At 41.4% G+C, this 25,043-nt stretch overlaps 1 protein-coding gene across 5 annotated transcripts in view; it reads left to right on the top strand.

Moving 5' to 3' along the window:
• Positions 1-25,043, top strand: part of HYDIN (HYDIN axonemal central pair apparatus protein) — a 444,836-nt gene that overhangs the window by 224,215 nt on the left and 195,578 nt on the right. For 3 of the 5 annotated variants that reach the window (XM_074406071.1, XM_074406090.1, XM_074406083.1), the window contains 6 exons: positions 1,137-1,375; positions 5,233-5,506; positions 7,616-7,759; positions 19,474-19,617; positions 21,122-21,166; positions 22,639-22,952. In XM_074406071.1, coding sequence (XP_074262172.1) covers positions 1,137-1,375; positions 5,233-5,506; positions 7,616-7,759; positions 19,474-19,617; positions 21,122-21,166; positions 22,639-22,952 — 1,160 coding nt within the window. The remainder of the gene's footprint in view (positions 1-1,136; positions 1,376-5,232; positions 5,507-7,615; positions 7,760-19,473; positions 19,618-21,121; positions 21,167-22,638; positions 22,953-25,043) is intronic. The other 2 variants (XM_074406078.1, XM_074406094.1) reach the window with 1 other exon arrangement.

Consider the following 25,043-nt stretch of genomic DNA (forward strand, 5'->3'; position numbering starts at 1 on the left):
TGTTAAATTTGCAGAAGACTCGGAAGGGCTAGGAGGAGTAGTCCCTAATTATTATTAGTAGTAGCTAATAAGTTGAATGTCATAGTCCAAATTATAAAAGTCCTCAAGAGATGAAAACCTTGTAAAAATGTAAAATACCAACACCTGAATGCAAAAATACAGAAATCAAAATTAAGGACAGAATAGATGTGTTTAATAGCATATTACACATAGCTGAAGAGAGAACTAGTGAACTGGAAGACAGCTCAAAAGAAAGCATCAAAAACGAAGCACAGGAAACAACCAACAGAAAATGCAGATGAGGCTGAGAAACGATATGTTGAGATAAACAAATACGTACTACTGTGTTACCGTTACCTACAGCATTCAGTACAGAAACATGCTGTCCAGGTTTTCAGCCTAGGAGCAACAGGTTTTACCACATAGCCTAGGTGTGTAGTAGACTCTACTATCTCAATTTGTGTAAGTACCCTCTACAGTGTTCACACAGCACCAAAATTACCTAATGGCACATTTCTCAGAATGTGTCCCTGTCGTTAAGCAACACATGACTGTATTTCAAAATAAGTTTGTAATTTTAGCTAATGAAATTCTGATGAGGCTAATTATTATTTGTTATAAATTATTAGAAACCCAGGTGACTTCTAATATTGTACTTATTAATGAAATTGGTTCATCCTCACTATAGCATTAGAAATTTTGCATTTGAAAAACATTTCATTTAAAAATTTCAAACTCAAAAAAAAAAAACGAAAATCAAAGGAAAAATAAATAAAAATAAAAATTTCAAACTCCATAAAGAATATTGTGCGTTCTGTTGGTATCTCAGAATCTGGAGATTATAGCAGATAATAATTATAAGCTTGTTGGAGAATTGGGCTGTTATCTTGGGAAAGAAATGTAAAGAATCTTCACAGAGTATTCAAAAGTAAAATCATCGGTTTACTCTTCAGAATCAGATTGCTTTTTGAAAAAAGAAAAACCAACAAACTTCCAGCTGCTTTAATTCAAAAACTAGTGTTTGTTTCTGATGTTGAATTCCACAGTGCCAACCTTTGAAGTGTAGAGGGCTTTGACATCTATAGAATGAAAAGCCAAGAATATCCTCCCTGTTAACTTGTACTCTTGTGTTGCAGGCACACAAAAAATCCCTCTGGGCAATTGAACCCAGTGAAGGCATGGTTCCTCCAGAAACTGATGTTCAACTGGCACTGACTGCCAACCTGAATGACATACTGACATTCAAAGACTGTGTCATTTTGGACATTGAAAATAGCACTACCTATCGGATTCCTGTTCAGGCTTCTGGAATTGGTTCCACTATTGTCTCAGATAAGCCCTTTGCTCCAGAACTCAATCTGGGGGCACATTTTAGGTAAGGAAATCTCACGCACCAATTTTTATAGATAATCACATATGCTGCATATGCTGAGCATCACCTCTACTTTAGAAATCATTTTAAGTAATTAAAATGAGCCTCCTCAGTCCCTCTCCTCTCCTGTCCTCACTCTTCCACCTCCTGACGGCTACATCGACAGCAAGAAGACATACTCTAGTCATAGCTTGGTTGCATTCTCTACTCTATATCCCTCTACATGTGAGAAGAAGACAGTTTGTAGGAAATGCATTCTTCTCTCGAACTGGCTATTCTGTGATTAATTTAGACTCTCAACCATAATTTCTCCTCTTTGATTCCAAGACACTGCTGATCTCTCTCCACAAATGTAGAAAATGCAGATACAGCTTAGTGGTAACCTAAGTAGAACATACTGAGGAAGGTGAATATTTACTGCAAGTGTATTTTATCAGGTATTGCAGAGCCAGCAGCTTTTTCAAAGGTTATGTCCTCTACTCGACTCCCCACCATAGCACCGACAACTGAGATGTTTCCATTGGCTTTGCCTGATGACCCAGGGAAATCTGAAGGGTCTAAATATGTAGATAAGATATGGTACAGTATAGACACCTCTGAGCAGAACAATCTAAATGTGGATATCAAAATGAAGTTTGGGCCAGGCACGGTGACTCACACCTATAATCCTAGCACTTTGGGAGGACAAGGTGAGAGGATCACTTGAGCTGAGTAATTCAAGACCAGCCTGGACAACATGGTGAAGCCCCATCTATACAAAAATACAAAAAATTCTGAGCTTGGTGGCAGGTTCCTGTAGTCTCAGCTGCTGATGTTGCTGAGGTAGGAGGATCACTTGAACCCAGGAGGAAGAGGTTACAGTGAACCAAGGTCGCACCACTGCACTCCAGCCTGGATGACAGAGTGAGACCCTGTCTTAAAACACACACACACACACACACACACACACACACATATACATACACACACATATTTATATGTACACAGACACACACACACACACAGGGTTTGGGCCAGGAGCAGTGGCTTATGCCTGTGATCCCAGCACTTTACTTTGGGAGACTGAGGTGGGAGGATTGCTTGAGGCCAGGAATTGGAGACCAGGCTGGGCAACAGAGGGAGACCTGCATCTCCACAAAATAAAAAAATTAGTCTCACGTGATGGCACATGCTTGTTGTCCTACCTACTTTGGGGGCTGAGGTAAGAGGATTGTTTATACCTGGGAGGTTGAGGGTATAGTGAACCAGGATCTCACCACTGCAACTCCAGCATATGCAAGACCCCATCCTGAATTAAATAAATAAATAGATACATGAGCTTTGAGTGCTAAGTGTAGAGGGTATGTGCAGGGATTTATTCTTGATTCCTCAGAAGAGTCATGTAGCTATCACTGGTTGGCTCCTGGGGCCAGTCGAATTTGAACTTGTTTGTTGCAGTGCTATGAACAGATCTCAGAAGGGTACTTCCCCTACCTTCTGGGCTCACAGGCCCTGAAATCAAGTCATATATGCTGTGCTTGGAGAAGATGTGACTGACAATAATCAGTTAGGAGCCCTCCCGAAAATCCTTCCCTCTGTTCCACCTACAAAATATAGGACTTGATTGAAAATACCATACACTAGTAGAAAATTAAGTAAAAAGCAAGTCACATGGTTGACCTGCATGCTTTTAGGCATGTATCCAATTATATTTTTCAAGTCAACTAAATATAAGCATCTTCCTCTCTGCCTGTCTATTGGCCATAAGCTAGGGTAGTTTGTGATTGCATACCGGTGCTTCTAGTTTCAAATTGCTTTTCGTGCACACAAATATAATTGCAGAAAACAATACATGCCAAACCAGACCTCATTATATGTTCTTTTAAATCTACAAATGTCAACTGCCTTCGAAGGAAATTCTGACACTTACATGGAATTGGAGGGTTAGCTAACAGTTTTCTATGAATATAAAACCAAACTGTAGCTTTTAGTTGCTAATTTGCCCTCTGCCTAAACTTTTTGACATAAAATCATGATGCCAGCAATCTCCAGAATTGCCAAAAGCCGGGCCATGTAAACTATACCCCTCTGCCTGCTTTTGTAAATAAAGTTTTATTGAAACATAGCCATGCCCATTTTTTAACATATTGCCCATGGCTGCTTTCATACTGCAAGGGAAAATTGAGTAGCCTTTACAAGACCATGTAGCCCAAAACACCTAAAATGTCTGTTATTTAGCCCTTTAAAGAAAAAGTTTGCCAACCTCTGGTCTAAAGAAATATCCATACCCATATGCCACCCCTTCTAATTGATTTTTTTTTTTTTGAGACAGAGTTTTGCTCTTTTTGCCCAGGCTGGAGTGCAGTGGCATGATCTCGGCTCACCACAACCTCCGCCTCCCCAGTTCAAGTGATCCCCTGACTCAGCCTCTCAAGTAGCTGGAATTACAGGCATGCATCACCACACCTAGCTAATTTTTTGTATTTTTAGTAGAGATGGGATTTCTCTATGTTGGTCAGGCTGGTCTCAAACTCCTGACCTCAGGTGATCCACCTGCCTCGGCCTCTCAAAGTGCTGGGATTACAGGCATGAGCCACTGCACCGGGCTCTAATTGCATATTTTTAGACGACTCCCTCAGGTTTTCAGAGCTCCCGTTTCTTGATCTATAAAACATTAGACAATCCTTGCCGTAATGATTGAAAGATATACTGTGAATAAGTAACAGACATCCTGCCTAGTCTTTATAAACAGTATGTGTTTTTTATAAACAGTATATGGTTTGTATAAACAGTATATGTTGTTTATTATTTTCCCTAAAAGCCTACTGTTAGCCATAAACTGCCAAGTAAAGAAGCTCTCTTGAACATGCCCTGTGGACACATATTCACAACACATTTAGATAGAAATAGTTATACCTGTCAACTAGCAAATATTCCTTCTGATTCTTTATGTGATGGTTCAGCTTACCAGGCATGATGTCATTTCCTAAGGAGGAACAGATGGGATGAAATCTCAAAGCCTAGTAAAATTTTTAAAAAATTAAAAAAAAACAGTCCTGAGATGAGTTTTTCCCTAAGAAAATATTTTAAAGTAAGCCTGTGAGAAAAAAAAAAAAAGCCCAAACAAACACAAACACATTTGAACCATATCCAATATCTTAGAAATCCCAGTTTTTTTAGCATATAGCCAGGCAATCAGGTTGTTCTTAATAAATATTTGTGGAATATGTGAATGAATGAGGAACAAGTGAATAAATGAAATTGCAACATCTTTAAAGCACTATTAGTGTGAGATAGCTGACCAATCTTGGTGGTGTTCTGGCCCATTGCAGTCCCCCTGGTCTTTGTTAAAGCTTAGAGGATATGCATTGTTTTTCTTCAAAGTTTCCTTCAAATTGAGCCCATCATCACAGGACGTTCCACTCAGCCAGGAATAATTTACTCAGCACAGCTTGAAACCTGCTTCTCCTCCAGCAGGTATTCTGCTTTCCTTTCACTCCTCAGAGCTATTTCTCTAAATGGGATTGCTTTTCACGTGGACTGTGTGTGTCCTGCACTGTGTGGGGCCTGCTGGGGAAAACTGAGCGGGATTGAGGATTTTCCACAGCCCCTTACCTGGTGATGCCAACTCTGGGACCAAAGCCAGGTCTATGATTCCACACCTGTTGGCCCCTTAAGTAGATACTACCTTGTCCCATCACTGGTTAGTTCATAGTGGCATAGGACTTAGTCTTCCTGCATTAAAAAAATATAAATAAATAAAAGGCTTACTTTGTTGTTCACTTTCTTAAGTACTTACAGAGGAGTAAATCCCAAGGGTGTAGAGCTGAACAGAACATCCCCAAACTGAATGCTTTTAATACCTGCCTCTTCTTTTCCAGCCTGGATACCCATTATTACCGCTTCAAGTTGACCAACAAGGGACGTCGGGTCCAACAGTTGTTCTGGATGAATGATAGCTTCCATCCCCAGGCCAAGCTGAGTAAGAAGGGCCGGGTTAAGAAAGGACATGCTCATGGCCGGCCTCAGCCCAGTGGCTCTCAGGAGCCCGAGGATCCACAGAGCCCCGTGTTTCAGCTCCACCCCACCAGGATGGAGCTGTACCCAGACCAGACAATCGATGTGATAGTTGAAGGCTATTCTGCTACTCCCAGGGTAAGGGGACAGCACATTTGGAAGCTATTGTTTTTTTCCTGAGTAAATCTCTACTGTATCTATTTCTTAGGAACATCCCTTGACACTTATCCAAGGAAGGATATGGTTTCTCAAGGATTGTGCATAGCCCTGAGTTACCATGGTAGCATCCATTGCTTTCGGGGTACAGCTCTGCTCAGTCTTTGGTTTGTTTCTATAGCTACTGTGAACCCAATCTTAAAGCAGGTTATCATACCCAGGATCAGCAGTGACCAGCCAGCAAGTCTGTGGTAGAAAAACATCCAGTTTTCAGCCAAAGCAAATTTATGTAGCAGGATTAATTTAATATTCATTCAAAAAGGGTGTTTATACAGATACTCTGGGCTGCCTCTCCTAATCAGGTATTGGGATACCCTGTTCCTTTCCTCCCAGCCTGACTGCAACCCCCGTTTGAAAACATCTTCTATTTATGCATTAATTAAGGAGTCATATTTATCTTCAGCAACTCTGATTCCTTGCCTTTATTTACATGATCACCTTACATTCTACATAAAACATTTCAGTAAATCCAAATCATGTGTCTGTTTATCCCTATTCTCTTGCAGATGTGGAACTCATTAAAAAACTAAAGGAAAGGCTATCAAAGTCACTTAAGAGTTTCTCCCTCCCCACAAAATGCAGACCTTGTAGATGAGAAAGGATGCTTGCTTAAGATCCTGCTTGTGTCGCCAAATTTGGAGGTCATACTGGCTTTTCCCCACATAAAACGGGAAGCAGTAAGACCTTTGTCTCCCAGTAGACACAGCTGGAAAGCTAATCCATTGCTTTGATTCTCTAAGGTCACAGATTCCATTTATTTCATTAGATTATTTCTTCATAGAGTATTTTCAGGTAAAACACATCCTCAGTCCAAAAACAGGGGGGTTATCTCTCATTATGAAAAAGATGATGTGTTCCTTCTCTCTGTTACTCAGAGAGTATTGTGTATAGACCATGTAACAAATACTATGCTAGGCACTGAGGATGCAAAGATGAATAGACCACATCCCCTTATCTCAAGACACTGACAGCCTGTTGGAAGAGCATATTTATAATGTGGTTATCAAGAGTTGGCCATATTTTTAAAGCTTTAAATCTGAGCTGTTGGGGGAGTAAACCCAGCTTAAGCTTTACTAAAAGCTTCCTTGAATGTTCTTCTAAATCATGCTACATAATTAAGGAGAGATTGGAATGCATTAACATCCCTAACCTGAGCACTCTTCAATGTAACCTCCTCATGCTACAAATTCACTTTTGAGTCTTTCTGCTTTATGAAAATCCAGGCTTTTTGAGTCCAAGGATATATTAATTTCTAATGCATTATCTTTAAATGTTTAAGTATAAAAGGCAAAAATTTGGTCGGGCATGGTGGCTCATGCCTATAATCCCAGCACTCTTGGGGACCAAGGTGGGCGAATCACCTAAAGTCGGGAGTTCGAGACCAGCCTGACCAATATGGAGAAACCCCATCTCTACTAAAAGCACCAAATTAGCCAGGTGTGGTGGCATGGGCCTGTAATCTCAGCTACTTGGGAGGCTGAGGCAGGAGAATTGCTTAATCCCAGGAGGCAGAGGTTACAATGAGCTGAGATCATACCATTGCACTTCAGCCTGGGCAACAAGAGCAAAACTCCATTTCAAAAAAAAAAAAAAAAAAAAAAGAAAGTCAAAAGTTTTTCAACTACAGTCTGCAATAGTTTAATAAGAAACCATATAACTACCATTGAACTATAAGCCCCATGAAATATTTTATCTGTCTTGTTCATCACTGTTTTGTACTCCCAGCACCCAACACAGCTCCTGATGTGTAATAGATCATAATATAACTCTATATATAGAATTGAATGTAAATCGACTGCCTCAGAGCAGTCAGAAATAAATACAGAATCCATCAAAGTCGTGTTTAAGTAACAATAACGTAACCATGTGACAAAGAGCAGTCCCCGAAACGCGCTGTTTAGAAAAATGTGCTCTTCCTTGTGTCCCCGGGCAGGAAGTTGGGAATCAGTTTTCTCTCAGTGGGTAAATAAGTATTCTGAGTAAGTATTAAGTTATAGTTGTTCCCAAAATGCTGGCTTATCTCATTGGCAGATAGTTAAAGAGAAGCTGGTGTGCCACGCCATCATCGGGGCGCAGAAGGGGAAGAGCTTGTTGATGACTGTGAACATCACCTGCGAGTTCATTGCGCCTCTTATCCAGCTCTCCACCAAACAGCTCATCTACCGACTGGAGAAGGTCAGTGGGGTGTGCTAGCGAGGGCTGGGTACTCCAACCTGGGTCAGCATTTTTACATTGTCATTTTGAAAGCTAAATGAACAGGCATCATTTTCCACCCATTACTCGGCCCATGTTTTTTACGCTTCAGAGACCAGTACACATTCAACTAAAAAATCTGAATCTAAACCTGCAATCCTTTGACATGTAAGTTGCTGTGGAAATTCTATTTCTATCATTCCTGATGTCGAAGACCTAAGGGAAGTGGTATTCCAGTATACTGAGTATGCATTTTAGTCAGTCATCTTATTTAATCAGGTAAAATAAACTCAAGGCAAAGAAAGGATTGGAGTATTATCAATAATCATAATAACCAGTAAGAATAGCTACCACTTATTGATTAGCGTATGCTAGACATGGAGCCATGTTCTTTTTTTTTTTAATATATATTTTTTATTGCATTTTAGGTTTTGGGGTACATGTGAAGAACATGCAAGATTGTTGCATAGGTACACACATGACAGTGTGGTTTTCTGCCTTCCGTCCCCTCGCCTGTATCTGTCATTTCTCCCCATGCTATCTCTTCCCACCTCCCCACCCCATCCCTCCCCCATTTCCCCCCAACGGACCCCAGTGTGTAGTGCTCCCCTCCCTGTGTCCATGTGTTCCCATTGTTCAACACCCGCCTATGAGTGAGAATATGCGGTGTTTGATTTTCTGCTCTTGTGTCAGTTTGCTGAGAATGATGGTTTCCAGGTTCATCCATGTCCCTACAAAGGACGTGAACTCATCGTTTTTGATGGCTGCATAATATTCCATGGTGTATATGTACCACATTTTCCCTATCCAGTCTATCATCGTTGGGCATTTGGGTTGGTTCCAGGTCTTTGCTATTGTAAACAGTGCTGCAATGAACATTCGTGTGCACGTGTCCTTATAGTAGAATGATTTATAATCCTTTGGATATATACCCAGTAATGGGATTGCTGGGTCAAATGGGATTTCTATTTTTAGGTCCTTGAGGAATCGCCACACTGTCTTCCACAATGGTTGAATTAATTTACATTCCCACCAACAGTGTAGAAGTGTTCCTATTTCTCCACATCCTCTCCAGCATCTGTTGTCTCCCGATTTTTTAATGATCGCCATTCTAACTGGTGTGAGATGGTATCTCAATGTGGTTTTGATTTGCATTTCTCTAATGACCAGTGATGATGAGCATTTTTTCATATGTTTGTTGGCCTCCTGTATGTCTTCTTTTGTAAAGTATCTGTTCATATCCTTCGCCCATTTTTGAATGGGTTTGTTTTTTTCTTGTAGATCTGTTTTAGTTCTTTGTAAATTCTGGATATCAGCCCCTTGTCAGATGGGTAGACTGCAAAAATTTTTTCCCATTCTGTTGGTTGCCGATTCACTCTACTGACTGTTTCTTCTGCCGTGCAGAAGCTGTGGAGTTTGATTAGGTCCCATTTGTCTATTTTGGCTTTTGTTGCCATTGTTTTTGGCGTTTTGGTCATGAAGTCCTTGCCTACGCCTATGTCCTGAATGGTTTTGCCTAGATTTTCTTCTCGGGTTTTTATGGTGTTAGGTCTGATGTTTAAGTCTTTAATCCATCTGGAGTTAATTTTGGTGTAAGGTGTCAGGAAGGGGTCCTGTTTCTGCTTTCTGCACATGGCTAGCCAGTTTTCCCAACACCATTTATTAAACAGGGAGTCCTTTCCCCATTGCTTGTTTTTGTCAGGTTTATCGAAGATCAGATGGTTGTGGATATGTTGTATCTCCTCTGAGGCCTCTGTTCTGTTCCATTGGTCTATGTCTCTGTTTTGGTACCAGTACCATGCTGTTTTGATTACTGTAGCCTTGTAGTATAGTTTGAAGTCCGGTAGTGCGATGCCTCCTGCTTTGTTCTTTTTGCTTAGAATTGACTTGGCTATGCGGGCTCTCTTTTGGTTCCATATGAAGTTTAAGGTGTTTTTTTCCAGTTCTATGAAGAAGGTCATTGGTAGTTTGATGGGAATAGCGTTGAATCTGCAAATTACTTTGGGCAGTATGGCCATTTTCACGATGTTGATTCTTCCTAACCATGAACATGGAATGTTTCTCCATCTGTTTGTGTCCTCTCTTATTTCGTTGAGCAATGGCTTGTAGTTCTCCTTGAAGAGGTCCTTTATGTTCCTTGTTAGTTGTATTCCTAGGTATTTTATTCTCTTTGTAGCAATTGTGAATGGCAGTTCGTTCTTGATTTGGCTCTCTTTAAGTCTGTTACTGGTGTATAGGAATGCTTGTGATTTTTGCACGTTGATTTTGTATCCTGAGACTTTGCTGAAGTTGTTTATCAGTTTCAGGAGATTTTGGGCTGAGATGATGGGGTCTTCTAGATATACAATCATGTCATCTGCAAATAGAGACAATTTGATTTCCTCCTTTCCAATTTGAATACCCTTTATTTCTTTTTCTTGCCTGATTGCTCTGGCTAGAACTTCCAGTACTATATTGAATAGGAGTGGTGAGAGAGGGCATCCTTGTCTAGTGCCAGATTTCAAAGGGAGTGCTTCCAGTTTTTGCCCATTCAGTATGATATTGGCTGTTGGTTTGTCGTAAATAGCTTTTATTGTTTTGAGATACGTTCCATCAATACCTAGTTTATTGAGGGTTTTTAGCATAAAGGGCTGTTGAATTTTGTCAAAGGCCTTCTCTGCATCAATTGAGATAATCATGTGGTTTTGTCTTTGGTTCTGTTTATGTGGTGAATTATGTTTATGGACTTGCGCATGTTGAACCAGCCTTGCATCCCCGGGATGAATCCTACTTGATCATGGTGGATGAGCTTTTTGATATGCTGTTGCAGTCAGTTTGCCAGTATTTTATTGGAGATTTTTGCATCTATGTTCATCATGGATATTGGCCTGAAATTTTCTTTTCTTGTTGAGTCTCTGCCGGGTTTTGGTATCGGGATGATGTTTGTCTCATAAAATGATTTGGGAAGGAGTCCCTCTTTTTGGATTGTCTGGAACAGTTTCAGAAGGAATGGTATCAGCTCCTCTTTGTATGTCTGGTAGAATTCGGCTGTGAACCCATCTGGACCTGGGCTTTTTTTGGGTGGTAGGCTCTTAATTGCTGCCTCGACTTCAGACCTTGTTATTGGTCTATTCAGGGTTTCGGCTTCTTCCGGGTTTAGGCTTGGGAGGATGCAGGTGTCCAGGAATTTATCCATTTCTTCCAGGTTTACTAGTTTATGTGCATAGAGTTATTTGTAATAATCTCTGATGATGGTTTGGATTTCTGTGGAATCTGTGGTGATATCCCCTTTATCGTTTTTTATTGCATCAATTTGGTTATTCTCTCTTTTCTTTTTAATTAATCTGTCTAGTGGTCTGTCTATTTTGTTGATCTTTTCAAAAAACCAGCTCCTGGATATATTGATTTTTTGAAGAGTTTTTTGTGTCTCTATTTCCTTCAGTTCTGCTCTGATCTTAGTTATTTCCTGTCTTCTGCGAAGCTTTGAGTTTTTTTGATCTTGCTCCTCTAGCTCTTTCAATTTTGATGATAGGTTGTCAATTTTTGATCTCTCCTTTCTTCTCATGTGGGCACTCATTGCTATATATTTTCCTCTAGAGACTGCTTTAAATGTGTCCCAGAGATTCTGGTATGTTGTGTCTTCATTCTCATTGGTTTCTAAGAACATCTTTATTTCTGCCTTCATTTCATTGTTTATCCAGTCAACATTCAAGAGCAAGTTGTTCAGTTTCCATGAAGCTGTGCGGCTCTGAGTTAGTTTCCGCATTCTGAGTTCTAACTAGATTGCACTGTGGTCTGAGAGACTGTTTGTTATGATTTCCATTCTTTTGCATTTGCTGAGGAGTGATTTATTGCCAATTATGTGGTCTATTTTAGAGTAGGTGTGATGTGGTGCTGAGAAGAATGTATATTCTGTGGATTTGGGGTGGAGAGTTCTGTAAATGTCTATTAAGTTTGCTTGTTCCAGGTCTGAGTTCAGGTCCTGGATATCCTTGTTGATTTTCTGTCTGGTTGATCTGTCTAATATTGACAATGGGGTGTTAAAGTCTCCCACTATTATTGTGTGGGAGTCTAAGTCTCTTTGTAAGTCATTAAGAACTTGCCTTATGTATCTAGGTGCTCCTGTATTGGGTGCGTATAAATTTAGGATCGTTAGCTCTTCTTGTTGCAGTGATCCTTTTACCATTATGTAATGTCCTTCTTTGTCTCTTTTGATCTTTGTTGCTTTAAAGTCTATTTTATCAGAGATGAGAATTGCAACTCCTGCTTTTTTTTGCTCTCCATTTGCTTGGTAGATCTTCCTCCATCCCTTTATTTTGAGCCTTTGTGTATCCTTGCATGTAAGATGGGTTTTCTGGATACAGCACACTGATGGGTTTTGGCTTTTTATCGAATTTGCCAGTCTGTGTCTTTTGATTGGGGCATTTAGTCCATTGACATTTAGGGATAATATTGTTATGTGTGAGTTTGATGCTGTCATTTTGATGCTACCTGGCTGTTTTGTTGGTTAGTTGATGCAGATTCTTGATTGTGTTGATGCTCTTTTACCATTTGGTGTGTTTTTGGAGTGGCTGGTACTGGTTGTTCCTTTATATGTGTAGAGCCTCTTTCAGGAGTTCTTGTAGAGCAGGTTTGGTGGTGATGAAATCTCTGAGTGCTTGCTTGTTCACAAAGGATTTTATTTTTCCTTCACTTATGAAGCTTAGTTTGGCTGGATAGGAGATTCTGGGTTGAAAGTTCTTTCCTTTAAGGATGTTGAATATTGGTCCCCAATCTCTTCTGGCTTGTAGGGTTTCTGCTGAGAGATCTGCTGTGAGTCTAATGGGCTTCCCTTTGTGGGTAACCCGACCTTTCTCTCTGGCCGCCCTTAGCATTTTCTCTTTCATTTCAACCCTGGTGAATCTAACGATTATGTGCCTTGGGGTTGCTCTCCTTGAGGAATATCTTTGTGGTGTTCTCTGTATTTCCTGTATTTGAATATTGGTCTGCCTTGCTAGGTTGGGGAAGTTTTCCTGGGTAATATCCTGAAGAGTATTTTCCAGCTTGGATTCATTCTCTTCATCACATTCAGGTACACCTATCAGACGTAGATTAGGTCTTTTCACATAGTCCCACATTTCTTGAAGATTTTTTTCATTCCTTTTTGTGCTTTTTTCTCTGTTCTTGCCTTCTCTTTTTATTTCATTGAGTTGATCTTCGACCTCTGATATCCTTTCTTCTGCTTGGTCAATTCGGCTGTTGAAGCTTGTGCATGCTTCACGAAGTTCTCATGTTGTGTTTTTCAGCTCCATCAATTCACTTATACTCCTCTCTATGCTGTCCATTCTCGTTATCATTTTGTCCAATCTTTTTTCAAGGTTCCTAGTTTCTTTGCATTGGGTTAGAACATGTTCTTTTAGCTCACTGTAGTTTCTTACTACCCACCTTCTAAAGTCCAATTCTGTCATTTCTTCACCCTCCTTCTCCATCCGGTCTGGTTCCCTTGCTGGTGAGGAGTTGTGATCCCTTTTAGGAGGAGAGGTGTTCTGGTTTTGGGAGTTTTCATCCTTTTTGCACTGGTTTCTTCCTATTTTTGTGGGTTTATCCACCTGTTGTCTTTGTAGTTACTGTCTTTCAGATTGGGTCTCTGAGTGAGCTTCTAGTTCGTGGATGCTGAAGTTACTTCTTTTTTTTTTTTTTTTTTTTTGAGCTTTCCTTTTAACAGTCTGGCCCCTCTGCTGTAGGACTGCTGAGGTCCTCTCCGGGCCCTGCTTGCCTGGGGATCACCTGCAGCAGCTGCAGAACAGTAAGGGTTGCTGCCAGTTTCCTCTTCCGCTATCTTTGTCCCAGAAGGATGCTCACCTACTGTCAGTCCGTTCTCTCCTTTATGAGGTGAGTCTTTCGATCTGTGGGGGTCAGGGAGCTACTTGAGGAGACAGTTTATCTTTTACTGGGGCTTAAGTCCTGAGCTGTGAGCTCCATTGTTCGTCCAGAGCTGCTGGGCAGGTACGTTTAGGTCTGCTGCAGCTGAACTCATAAAGCACTTTTTGTTCCCAGGTGCTCTGTCCCGGGGAGTTGGGGCTTTATGAGTTTCCGTTGCACTACTGCCTTTTTTGATTTTTCTTTCAGGTCTGCCCCGCCCAGCTAGCAGCACACCTAGCCACTGCCTGACCGCAGAGGCTTTGCTGAGCTGCTGTGCGCTCCGCCCAGCTGCCCTGTGCTCTTCCCTGCAGTCCTGTTTATATGGGTGTAGTTAGAACTGTCTCGGCAACGGTGGCCCCGCCTCTGTTATGGGGGATTCTCTCTGTTGTGGCAGGTTGCCTCTGCAATGGCGGGTTGCCTCGGCGACGGCGGCCTGCCTCCATAGTGGTGGAGAGTCTCAGTAATGGCGGACGCCCCGCCCCCACCGAGCCGGACCGTCCCGGGTTCAGCTGTGCTTGGTTTGATGGGCTCAACCCAGAGGGTTTCCAATTACTGTTTTTGTTTTCATTGTTGTTGGGGGTGGGGGGCTGGGACCAACCGAGCCTGATCATCTGGCTCCCTGACTCAGAGTCTTTTCTTTTAATTTGAACGAACCCACGTTCCAGTCGCTTGTTGAAAAGGCGCCGGGCTCTCCCATGGTGCGACTCTCTGAGTTGGCTCAAACAGCGGAGCCGGCTCCTGGCGGATTTTTTGCCTAGGAATCTCCTGGCCTGACTCGCTATTTCAGATGAATGGGCAACTCTGCCGTCTCAGGGCTCCGATCACCAGCTAAGAGGGCTCCCAGACCAGTGGCTTTTGTACGGAGAACCGCCATGATAGGGCGTGGTCACAGCAGCCGCGCGGGCCAAATCAGCCCCGCGGGGGCCAAAACAGCCGCACCAGCCGGGACTGCGACGCTGGCGACCCCTCTGCCTGGGTATCTCCTGGTCTGTGGGCAATAAAAATTCATCTGGAAATGCGGTGTCCACTCACCCTCTGCACTTTCACTGGGAGCTGAAGTCCTGAGCTGTTCTTAGGTGGCCATCTTCCCAGCATTTGGGGCCATGTTCTTTACATACATTTTCCCAAGAGTCCCTCACAGCAACCGTATGCAACAGGTTCTGTTATCATTCCCGTGATGCACACGACGACACTGAGATACAGGTTAAGCTGGAGAATAATCAACATCAAGTATTAGATTCACACTCTTTAACTTAAATGACTCTACATTAAGAGCAAAGTAAATGTCAGAGTTAGGGGACAAGGGAGAAAAGGTAATGGCTGCTGCTCAGGGCAGGGGGTCAGGATGGTGAAGTGATGGCGTGGAGGAGATATCACAGTAGACTTGACCTACTCCTAGGCAGGTTTCCATGCAGAATCAGTGACCATTCAAGACATGTAAGGAATGTCTGTTCTGAGTTGGGGATTGAGCTGGTACTGAAAATCTAGTGAACCAGATAGAACCAAAGCTGAAAGACTGGTTCAGGTTATAGACTGTAAACAAATTATTCAAATATGATTGTTGAAGTTACTGTTATAAACAGTGCTGTGAAGAAGAGGTGCACAGTGCTGGGAGGGCATGTGTCTGGAGATATGGCCTTGTTTGTCCATGTGGTCATGGATGGCTTTCTTGAGCAAGTTCCTCAAGTGGAGACTAGAAGTAAAAATAGAAGCTAGTCTGGTGACAAGGGACAGGGAGAGAATTGTAGGCAGAGGGAATAGCTCATGCAAAGGGCTTGGGTTGGGAAAGGCCACCTTGGACAGAGAATGTGCCAAGGATGGAAAACGTTCCATCTGGGGACGTGCAGCCTGCCTGGGAGGCATTATCTGAACTTTGGGTTTTGTTCTGGATGGCCATTGGAGGGCTTCCAGGAAGGGAGTGACATGGTCAGATTGATTCACTGAAACCATCATGCTGGCCGCTGAGTAGAATGTTTGTTAAGGCCTATCACGTGCTAGGCACAGTGCTGGGGGCTAGAGATACAACAGTGAGAAGAGTCCTCCCTGATAAATTTCACAGCCTGCTGGGAAGACCAAGCATTAAGTAAGGCACTGCCCCACAGTGTGATCTGTGCTGTCCCACAAAAGCACTGGGTGTGGTGGTGCCTAACCAGTCACGGGGAATCAACTGGGGTTCCTTTCATTACCCAGAGGTTTGCAGAAGAATGTTCAAGACCATTTATTTTGGTAGTGGATTCCATCATATTTTGTTCATTAAAGCAAATTAGTATCTATTGAGTATCACACCATGGGGAAGATGTTCTGCTAGGAGATGTTTCTGCTAGAAAGGAGCTTGTGGTCCAGTAGGAGAGGCAAGAGGCACAAGTTCAGTTCAAATCAACAAGTAACTTTTGAGCAGGTTTATCAGACACCTGCAATATATAAGACGGAAAAGGCACAGCAAAGACCATGGCTTATCATTCTCAGCAAACTGACACAGGATTGGAAAACCAAACATCACATGTTCTCACTCATAAGCAGGAGTTGAACAATGAGAACACATGGACACAGGGAGGGGAACATCACAATCAGGGCCTGTCGGAAGGTGAGGAGCTAGGCGAGGGATAACATTATGGCACATACCTAATGCATGTGGGGATTAAAACCTAGATGACAGTTTGACAGGTGCAGCAAACCACCATGGCACAGGTATACCTGTGTAACAAACCTGCACCTCTACACATGTATCCCAGGACTTAACAAAACAAAATAAAATAAACTTAAATTAAATTTTAAAAGACCATGGCTTAACAGCTGAGTAGGGAAGGTAGACGTTGTTAGTTTAACTTCCTGTCACTCAAACCCAAGCTGAAAAGTCAACAAGCTCCATGAGACATGTAGAAGGAAAATACTACAAGAGCTCCTGCTACAGTTATTAACCTTTATTGCTCCATTTTAAATTCTTCATTTTTAAGTAATCAAGAAAGATATTTACTGGAAACAGCTGCACTGAAGTTGGTGGCATCGTATTTTCTCTGAATGTTGCTACTGGGAGAAAACTCAGTGAATATTGATTGAATAGCTATTCTGGGCAAGATGTTGTAATATATGTTAATTATGCAGCTTGGTTTCTTATTACATTTTTCTAAGCCCATAAACACTCATAAAAATGTGTGGGGAGTACTCTTTTTCTTCTCTTTATATCCTTTTGCCTTTGGGCAGAGTGGGGGAGCATATTTTTGTTAAAATGTCTATTATTTGAGTTTATTACTAGATTAAAATATGGAAACATTTTGAATATGGCAGTAACTTCTTATTGAATTAAAAAGTGAATTGAGCTACAATTCCCTACTTATTTTTTTCCACCCTTCTCTCCTTCCCCACAAAGATGGGAAGTTTAAGGTCTCTCCTATTACCATATTTTTCATTTTCATTTCCTGCTCACATTTAATCCATGTCAGGGACAATGAAGAAACACAGCTTCATTACCCAGCATGCAAAAGACTTCTTAGGTCTCAGTATTCAGATTTAATTGTGTAACATCCAATTATCGGTTCTGTCTCCTTGTTTTCAGCTCAAGGCAGTGCATCTGATTTGGTACGTTAGAATTTAATAATACTGACCCTGTCTATGGGAAGAATTTTTCTATAACTGCTTCCTCAGATCTGATCTCCTTTATAACTATCGCACCATTCATGAGCAACAGAGATGAAACCACATCTCTGTGGGATTGAAAAGGTCAACTGAAACTAGCAGCCACTTTTCTTCATGAAGTTCCAGCAGCAAATCCTGTCTGCTGATATTTGGGGAGACGAACAACTCAAAGAGAAGGGGTCATTTTAAAATAGAATGGCTTCTCTGTGCTCGACTCCTTCTCATCAGTAGCCTCTAAATGGCCTCTTGCCAAAACCAACCAAGTGTGGCTTCTGCGCTTCAAAGCCATCTGCAGTGACACAGCAGCCTTCAGGGAAGGTCACTGGGTGGACAGTTCTCCATGCAGCCTTAGTAGGCCCCAAAGTGCTGCTTCATCCCTCCCTAAACTGTAGTCTAAAACCCACAAAGGCAAGGTGAGTCGCGTTCTGTGCCGCCCCATATTAGAGGGAGGGAAACAAAAGCTGGTATCTCATGGTAAATGCCAGACCTGACCCCTAAAGTCACCTTGGGAGTGCACAGACGGACTAATGGGGTACGACCAAGGCATGAGGCTCAAGGGACACTGGTCACCCAAGCTTCCCAGGAACCACAGTGGAAGGAATTCTGTGCTAGGTATAGAACTGGAAGACAGAGTCAGATCCAAATACGAAAGTAGGAGGGCATCACTGAAATTGACACAGAGAAAATGCAAATGAAAATAAGGAGGCCTAGGAAAGACAGGCTAGCCTTGTCAGAAGACCCAAGGGATGATTGGAGGGAGGATCTTTTAGGAGGCCAGAGATTGAGGTTCATGGTCACTCTCTTCTGATATTAAATAACGCCCTTTCTAGGGAATAGTGTGGGCGCTGACATCAGAATGAGAAAAATCCAGTCTGGCCAGAAACTTCCAACTTGAGATTCATTTCTGTTGCCTTCTCTTGTTGAAAAATTAAATCTGATGTATCTAACAGAGTAAAAAGATGCTTCTAAAAATCACCTATCCTGGTATTATCAGGAAACGTTTACAGGAAATAGGTGTAAGCATTTGTCAGTATAACAAGATATTTGCAAATCAGGTATTTTGAGCATGGAAAAATATTATAAAAGAGGAAAATGTTTTATTCATTATAATGATAGCTATATTTATGCATAAGATGTAACTAATTTCTTAGACTTTGTCTTGTGGCACTGTGGAAACCCCTATAATAATAATTCCATCCAGAAGCATGGCTTGTGTAGGTTTTTTTCTTCTTTTTCTTTTTTTTTCTTTTTTTTTTTGGGACGGAGTTTCGCTCTTGTTACCCAGGCTGGAGTGCAATGGCACGATCTCAGCTCACCGCAACCTCCGCCTCCTGAGTTCAGGCAATTCTCCTGCCTCAGCCTCCCGAGTAGCTGGGATTACAGGCACGTGCCACCATGCCCAGCTAATTTTTGTATTTTTAGTAGAGACAGGGTTTCACCGTGTTGACCAGGATGGTCTCGATCTCTTGACCTCGTGATCCACCCACCTCGGCCTCCCAAAGTGCTGGGATTACAGGCTTGAGCCACCACGCTTGGCTAGGTTTTTTTCAACTAAGCATGAAGCGGGTAAAAAATCTAATCTGTGTTGTCTGGGTTATGTAGGTCCATTTTTCAGTAGCCCACTACACATCATTCCACATGATTTATCTTTTTTTTTTCTTGAGACTGAGTCTCACTCTATCGCCCAGGCTGGAGTACAGTGGTGCAATCTCAGCTCACTACAACCTCCAGCTCCTGAGTTCAAGCAATCCTAGTGCCTCAGCTTCCAGAGTAGCTGGGATTACAGGTACCCACCACCATGCCCGGCTAATTTTCGTATCTTTAGTAGACACAGGGTTTCATTATGTTGGCCAGGCTGGTCTCGAACTCCTGACCTCAGCTGATCCACCATCCTCAGCCTCCCAAAGTTCTGGGATTACAGGTATGAGCCACCACACCTGGCCTCCACATGATTTATCTAAACTTCTACAAGGGAGAAAAATGTTTGTATACATCTACTTATATATGCATATATACGTGTGTACACACACACACACACACACACACACAGAGAGAGAGAGAGAGAGAGAAAGAAAAAGAGAGAGATCACTAAATTCATTCTAAACAATGAACCTGAGACTGTTGCTTAAAGATTACTGTATTTACCATAACTGGATTTGTTTCCTCTTTTTCTGTTTTTGCAGAAACCTAACACTATCCTGAAATCTGATTACCAGCCCTTGGCCATAAAGAACATTTCCACCCTGCCTGTGAACTTGTTGCTGTCAACATCTGGACCCTTCTTTATATGTGAGACTGATAAATCCGTGCTGCCGGCAACTCCTGAGGTACCTTAACAGGGGGCTGTTCTGGCAAGCTGTCGGGGGTGGGGCAGGGTGTGATAAAGGAAGGAAAGAGTAATGATACACCACCCAACTTCAGCTCAGAAAGATGTAAATGATCCAGGAATCAAACAGGGAAGACTACAGAAAATTTAAAATGAGTGGTAAATCAATTCCACTACCAATCTGTAGAACACTACCATTCACAGTGAGAACTTCAGCTCAACAAATTCACCCTTCACTCCTGCCCCTTCTAATGAAGCCGGTCCACAGATAGCAGTGACTTCCTACTGATGATAGTAAAGATCTTTTCATTCTCCTCCCTCAAGTCCAACCAAACCTCCATGCTCAAGGAAATGAGGAAATAGCCAAGTCCAGTCCCCAGACCAGTGAGCCCACTTCTGAATACGGAGAAGTCTGAGTGGGGCTAAGGGAGGAGGTTATGGGCTCGTCCTGGCCACTAGTCTGTAACAGGATACAGTGTTCTCTAAACAACCTTCCAAGACTGTCCCTGTGATCCTCTGCAGGGTGTGAGGACACCATTGGGAATGGCAGGTCCATGGGCCAGTGACACTCTAGGAGAGGAGGACTGAGGGGGAAACCAGTCCCCACGTGCCATTTTGCTCAGCCTCCCTCTCTTTTCTTTTCTTTCTTTCTTTTTTTTTTTTTTTGAGACAGAGTCGTGCTCTGTCGTCCAGGCTGGAGTACAGTGGCACAATCTCAGCTCACTGCAAACTGCGCCTTCCGAATTCAAGCTATTCTCCTGCCTCAGCCTCCTGAGTAGCTGGGATTACAGGTGCATGCCACCACACCTGGCTAATTTTTGTATTATTAGTAGAGACAGGGTTTCACCATATTGGCCAGGCTGGTCTTGAACTCCTGACCTCATGATCTGCCCACTTTGGCCTCCCAAAGTGCTGGGATTACAGGCATGAGCCACCACATCCAGCCTGCTCAGCCTCCCTCTCTAGGGAAACAGCTAATGAAGATGGGGTATGAAGGCGAAGGGGCAGGCAGCAATCATGAGGCCTCAGAAGAGGGAGGCTGAGACTTAAGGAGATTTACCATGAGCCACACTCTGGGAGATAGATCAAAAAAGGTGCTCAGGAATGAAAAAAAGCTATGAGGAAAAGATGGATAGGAGAACTTGATCCATTTAACTATGGAATGGAGACGACACAACTTTGACAGTTGGATTTCAGAGCAGAATGTTTTAAACCTCACCTTTTAAAAATTCACTATAGCTAATAAAAAATGGGAAGTGAAGGAAGCATAGGTGTACTGATTTCATGCCCTTTTAGAGCCGGGTGTCAATAAGAGATTGTCTAAAGTTGAAACTGCTTAAAATTTAGCCATCTCTTTTCTTTATTGTAAAGGGATAATAGTAATAGCGACCATTTAAATACCTTGCACTATGTGCAGGGCACTGCCCCGAAACACCTCACATATACATTAATTAATTAGATTCTCATAAACAGAGGTAAGTATTGTTATTACCCCTGTTTTACAGATGGAGAAACCGAGGCCTGGTGTTTTGCCCAAACTCTCACAGCTAGTAAGTGGCAAAACCAGGATTTGGATCTAACTAGTCTGGCTCCAGAGCCTTTAAACTTAGGAATTAATATCCCTTGTATGTGAAACATTTCGTCAGGTTTTTTTTTGGGGGGGGGACTCAAAAATGATATTTTTTAGAAAATACTGTCATCCAATTCCATTTTTGTAAAATCTTAGTATTCCTCCATCACGTCTGGAGTAACATCTACCAAATGATTAACTCTTGAGAATTGTGTATTGTGAAATTTAGGGTAAATTTCTCATTTCTTCTTTGTACGTTTATATATAATACAAATTGTTGTATCATTTCTACAAAACAATAAGGTCATTTCCCTGAAAAAAATATTAAGTCAATCTTCAAAATATTTAACCACCAAGTGTGACAAGATGCCATGATCTACAAGGGTGGGTCCTAACTTATGCCCAGCCCCTTGTGCTAGTGGCAAAATCAAAGGCCAGGTGGCTGATCTGGCTTTTAACTGGGAGTAGGCCAACAGAAGAGTCATTACTCTCTCTCTCTGATTGTTAAATTAGGTGAGTGGCTTTATCATGCAAAACCATCTAATCATGTCATTAAATGCACAGTTAAATACCGGAACCATTTAAGCGCAGTGGAAAGATGAGGTGCACTGAAAAGAGATTCATTCCTGTGCTCACTCTTCCCGTCTGCCTCAGGGTACTTGCTGCAAAACCACAAGGTGGCTTGTATGCCCATTAAATGTGGGACTCAAGCAATGCCTAAAAAAGCCAGCTCATAGCCAGCCTTTCTATAAGAAGGTGTTACTGCAGACACTGGCATCAAGGAACACATAGGGATTGGAATCAAAGACAGAAAAGAACAAAGCAAATGTACTGAACAAGCTCTGGACTGTCATTTTAAGTTGAATAGAAAACGGCAGAAAGTGGATGACACTGTGCTTAAAAGTTAGGATTGCTGACATTAGAAAAGAAATTAAATTACCTCATCTGTCCCTTTCTGGGTCACTTTCTACAGAGTCCCCCCCACCACCACCACCCAGTGCTTTAGAAAACCCTTTTAAAAATTTCTTAAGCAAAGAATTTCTTCCACTTGCCTAAGGGCGTTTCACAACCAAATTTATTTTTAGTTAAGAATATTTTATAATAGTTTTTCATTGTTGACTTTTCCTTTACAACTCCTCAATTCTTATAACCTAACACACTTACCAAAATCTCTTCCTTTAAATAATTCCATGTTTTCCTTGCTTTCATTTTCAACTAATAAAATGTTTATGCATATACATAAGTATCTATACTTAGATGCACTAGCTGTTTACGTATGAATGTGTACATGTATGTTTTTCATACTAATATGTGTGTGTGTGCATAAATACATGTGTATCTGTGTGTGTCCATAAATACATATAATGTATATATCTGACTGTCCTGTTTCATGTAGCAGGGTAGAAATGCATAGTACAAAAGTTAGTAACATCCCTATTATCTTGTTTGTAGTCTATTAAACTGGAAATTGATGAAGAAAAAAACCTGCTCATCAAGTTTGACCCCTCCTACAGAAACGATCTGAACAACTGGGTGGCAGAAGAAATTCTCGAAATTAAGTATGTGGAACACCCTCAGATAGACAGTCTGGCTCTGCGCGGAGAAGTGCATTACCCCAACCTCAGCTTTGAGACAATGGAGCTGGATTTTGGCTGCATCCTGAACGATACTGAGGTCATTCGCTACGTTACCATCACCAACTGCAGCCCCTTGGTTGTGAAGTTCCGCTGGTTCTTCTTGGTGAATGATGAGGAAAATCAGATAAGGTACCACCAGCACAGAACTCTCACACAACTCTGCTTTTCATTTATTTTCTCTTTCAGGCTTTTCACGGGGTTTTCTGTATTCCATGTACTGGCCATTCATGAATATTTTCAGTTTTGACAACCAATTACAGACAGAATTAACAAGGAGCTTAAAATCATGATCCTTCCTAGATTTCTTAAGAGGAAGCATAGATAAAAACATCTTTGAAAGTCCCAATCATCACCAAATTAAGAAAGCAACATCCATAAGCCCATTTTAGTTTTGAATCTAGTGGCAAGATCATTAGAAATTCATATTTAGTCTTTGTAGAATTTTTTTTAAATTATTGTTTTATATACAACTTAACAAATTTCTAAGTGTACAATACAGTATTGTTGACAATAAGTATACCAGATTTCTAGAACTTGTCTTGCTGCACTGAAACTTTATGCCTGTTGCCTATTTTCCTTTCTCCCTAGCCCGGGCAACCAGCCATATCATGCAGTGTCTGTCTTCCTGTGACTGACTCATTTCATTGAGTATAATGTCCTCAAGGTTCCTCCATGTCATTGCGTATTGCAGAATTTCCTTCTTTTTAAGGTTGAACAAAATTCTAACCCTTCATATGTATATAACAAATTTTCTTTATCCATCCATCTGTTAATAAACATTAGGTTGTTTCTGCATGTTGGCTATTGTGAATCTTGCCACAATGAACATGAGAGTGCTAATATCACTTTGAGATTCTGATTCCAATCCTTGGATAAATACCCAGAAATTGAATTGCAGAATCACATGGTAGTTTTATTTCTAATTTTTTAAGGAACTTTCATAATGTTTTCCATAGTGGCTATACCATTTTACATTTCCAGTAACAGTGTGCAAGGGTTTCAGTTTCTCTGCATTCTCACCAATACTTGTTTGTTGTGTCTTTAGTAACAGCCATCCTAACAGGTGCGAGGTGGTATCTCATTGGGGTTTTTATTTGCATTTCCCTGATATCTAATGACTTTGAGCATTTTTTCTATACCTGTTGCCATGTATAGATCTTCTTTGGCGAAATGTCTATTTAAGTCCTTAGCCCATTTTTAGATTAGATTATGAGTGTTTTTTTTTTTTTTTGCTATTGAGTTGTAGGAGTTCTTATATATTTTGGAGATTAACCCCTTGTCGGATATATGGTTTACAAATATTTTCTCTCATTCTGTAGGTTGAATTTTCACTCTATTCTTTCCTTTGCTAGGCAGGAGCTTTTTAGTTTGATGTGATCAAACTGTTTATTTTTGGTTTTGTTGTTGCAGAATTTTCTTGAAAATCATCTCAAAGTCAAAGCACAGACTGAGTAGGACCCTACATTGAGTATGTGCATCACTGAGCTCCATGTTGCCTGTTTTGCGTATTTCCATGAGTTCCTGTCCTGGTTCATATACGTATATGTACAGACACACACATAATTATAAAATAGTGGGAGGCAGCAATTGCTACATTTTCTTCTTGGTTGGCAACCAGAACTAATGGGCTTTGTATATGTCCTTCTTGGATGTTGTGACACTCAGTTGTTAGCATGTGAATACTGAACGGCCATTCTTAACTGAGGAAACCTCATATTGTTTCCTTAGGGGCTTGTCAGTGCTTCCTGTCGATAATCCTCATCTTATGTATGACAGCCACCCTTTTCTTTCCTGCACTTGTTGCCACGGTAACGATGGCTCGCTCTGAACATCTTCCATAGACATCTAAGGATGACCTAGCGAAGCATTAAAGCCGGCAGCCGGTCCTGGGCCTGAGTATTAGAATCTGCTCATTAAGTACTGTGGACTGTTTGGGTTTGGAATGAAATTCTGTAGATGGTGAACATTTAATATAATTGTGGGAAAATCAGCCAACCCGACCTAATGCACTTCAAATATCAGATCTTGTGAAGTGATTCTGATGTAACTCTAAATTAGTTTATTCCATCTGGGAGCAAGGACATGCTTTATTTATTTTTTTATTTTTAAGAGACCATTTTCATAATTAAAGTGACACAATTTTGAAAGTATACTTGACCACTACTGAAGATGATACACTTAATTTTTCATTGGCTGAAGCATTTATTTAACCATTTTTCT

Source organism: Saimiri boliviensis, chromosome 1 (assembly GCF_048565385.1).
Source record: "Saimiri boliviensis isolate mSaiBol1 chromosome 1, mSaiBol1.pri, whole genome shotgun sequence".
In the NCBI taxonomy this organism is placed as follows: Eukaryota; Metazoa; Chordata; class Mammalia; order Primates; family Cebidae; genus Saimiri; species Saimiri boliviensis.